At 38.6% G+C, this 1780-nt stretch overlaps 1 protein-coding gene across 1 annotated transcript; it reads left to right on the top strand.

Moving 5' to 3' along the window:
* Positions 1-436: 436 nt before the first annotated feature.
* On the top strand, positions 437-1069 carry LOC147488279 (uncharacterized). The gene has a single exon (XM_086574333.1). The coding sequence runs from the start codon at positions 437-439 to the stop codon at positions 1067-1069; it is 633 nt and encodes a 210-aa protein (XP_086430459.1).
* Positions 1070-1780: the final 711 nt, after the last annotated feature.

Below are 1780 nucleotides of genomic sequence, written 5' to 3'. Positions count from 1 at the left end.
TAACTCCGAGGAGGAGAGAAAAGAAAGGCCGGCATAAAAACCGCTGGGACAATGGGTATTGCCAAGACATTCATTCACTACCTGGCAACTGTTCTCAAATAGCATTCCTACTCAAGACAGGTTGGTACAAAGAAAAATCATTTCTTCTTCAGTCTGTTGTCTCTGTAGTAATAGCAGAGAGTTCTCTGAACACCTGTTCTTTGAGTGCTCTTATTCGAGGGAGATTATTAACAGAGTCAAGCATTTGCTGGGTATAGTTACGGACAATAGAACAGCTAACAGAGAATGGTCTTCAATCCAAAGACTCTGTAAGAATGTGGAGGTGGGGGAAATCTACAAAGTATTCTTTTGTGCAGCTGTTGATAGTATATGGAAGGAAAGAAACTCTCAAAGATTCAGGCAAAGTTTTAAATCAGCTAGGATGCTTTTTGACAAGATGGTATGTGAGTTACGTAACTACTTGCAAGTTCTGAAACCGGATATTAAAGAGTCCATTATAGCTAGGAACCTTGTCCACCGGTTGAATATAGACATTCAATTAAAGGCTTCAAGGTACACGGACTGTTGCTGGACTCCCCTAAGTGGAAATCGTGTAAAGGCAAATGCTGATGGGGCGTTGAGTTCTAATGGGCCAGGGTATGGTGGTATGATAAGGAATCAAGATGGCAGCGTTCTAGCTTGTTTCAGTGGAGGTGGAGGAATGCACTCAGTGCTCTTTCAAGAACTAAAAGCTATCGATGTTTGTCTACAGAGATGCCTGTCAGAGGGATACAAGGAAGTAGAGTTGGAAACGGATTCTTTGAGGGCAGTGAAAGCTATCAATAAGCTGGAGAAGCCACCTTGGTATTGCTGGGATATCTTGGAAGCCATTGATCAGAAAAAGGACAAGTTTCGATTTGTCTCTTGTTCTCATGTGTACAGAGAAGTAAACAGAGCGGCAGATTATCTAGCATCTCTAAAACATGGTAGTTGTAATCTTTCCATTCAATTTGTCCCTCCATTAGATTATGTATTGCAGAGAATTGTAAATGAAGATGCGAGTGGACAAAGGTATGTAAGAAAAAGTTAATCAATACAGGTGGAGGTCCGCTTTAACCTCAAATTTTTAATTTCTTAAAAAAAAAAAAAAAAAAAAAACTACATTTTTGACCCCTTGTTTATCCTATTTTCTAGGGTAAACTCTTGCAGAGAAGAATCCATCGGATCAATCTCTGTTTAGCATCCTTCTTGGCGAAAGTACGTAAGAGTCGCATGGTCGGTGTAGACTAAGGTCTTTGAACCAACCAAATAAGGACGAAACTTATCTAAAGCATAAACCACAGCTAAAAATTCATTTTTCGTAGTGTAATTTTGTTGAGCATCATTTAAAGTCTTACTAGCATAATAAATAACAGTGGACTTATCATCTAGTTTCTGGCCTAACACGGCACCAACAACATAATCGCTAGCGTCATACATAAGCTCGAAAGTTTTAGACCAATCGAGAGGCTGTATAATCGGTGCAGATGTTAAAGCGGCTTTTAAAGTTTCAAAAGCCTGTTTGCAATCATAATTGAAATCAAAGATGGCATCTTTTAAAAGATGATTAGTTAAAGGCCTAGCTAATTTTGAAAAATCCTTGATAAAACGCCTATAGAAACCTGCATGGCCTAAAAAGACTCTAATATCACGAATAGTTCGTGGTATAGGTAAAGATGCTATTTTATCTAATTGGGCCTTATCTACTTCTATGCCGTCACTAGATACAATATGACCTAGCACTATTTTTCTTTTTACCATA

This window comes from Coptis chinensis, chromosome 7 (assembly GCF_015680905.1).
Source record: "Coptis chinensis isolate HL-2020 chromosome 7, ASM1568090v1, whole genome shotgun sequence".
Taxonomy (NCBI): domain Eukaryota; kingdom Viridiplantae; phylum Streptophyta; class Magnoliopsida; order Ranunculales; family Ranunculaceae; genus Coptis; species Coptis chinensis.
Note: the sequence above shows the minus strand (reverse complement) of the source record. Positions and strands in the feature narration are given on the sequence as shown.

Bases quoted from the DNA above. Each gene is read 5' to 3' on its own strand.
- LOC147488279 (XM_086574333.1), top strand. From the start codon at position 437: ATGGTATGTGAGTTACGTAACTACTTGCAAGTTCTGAAACCGGATATT.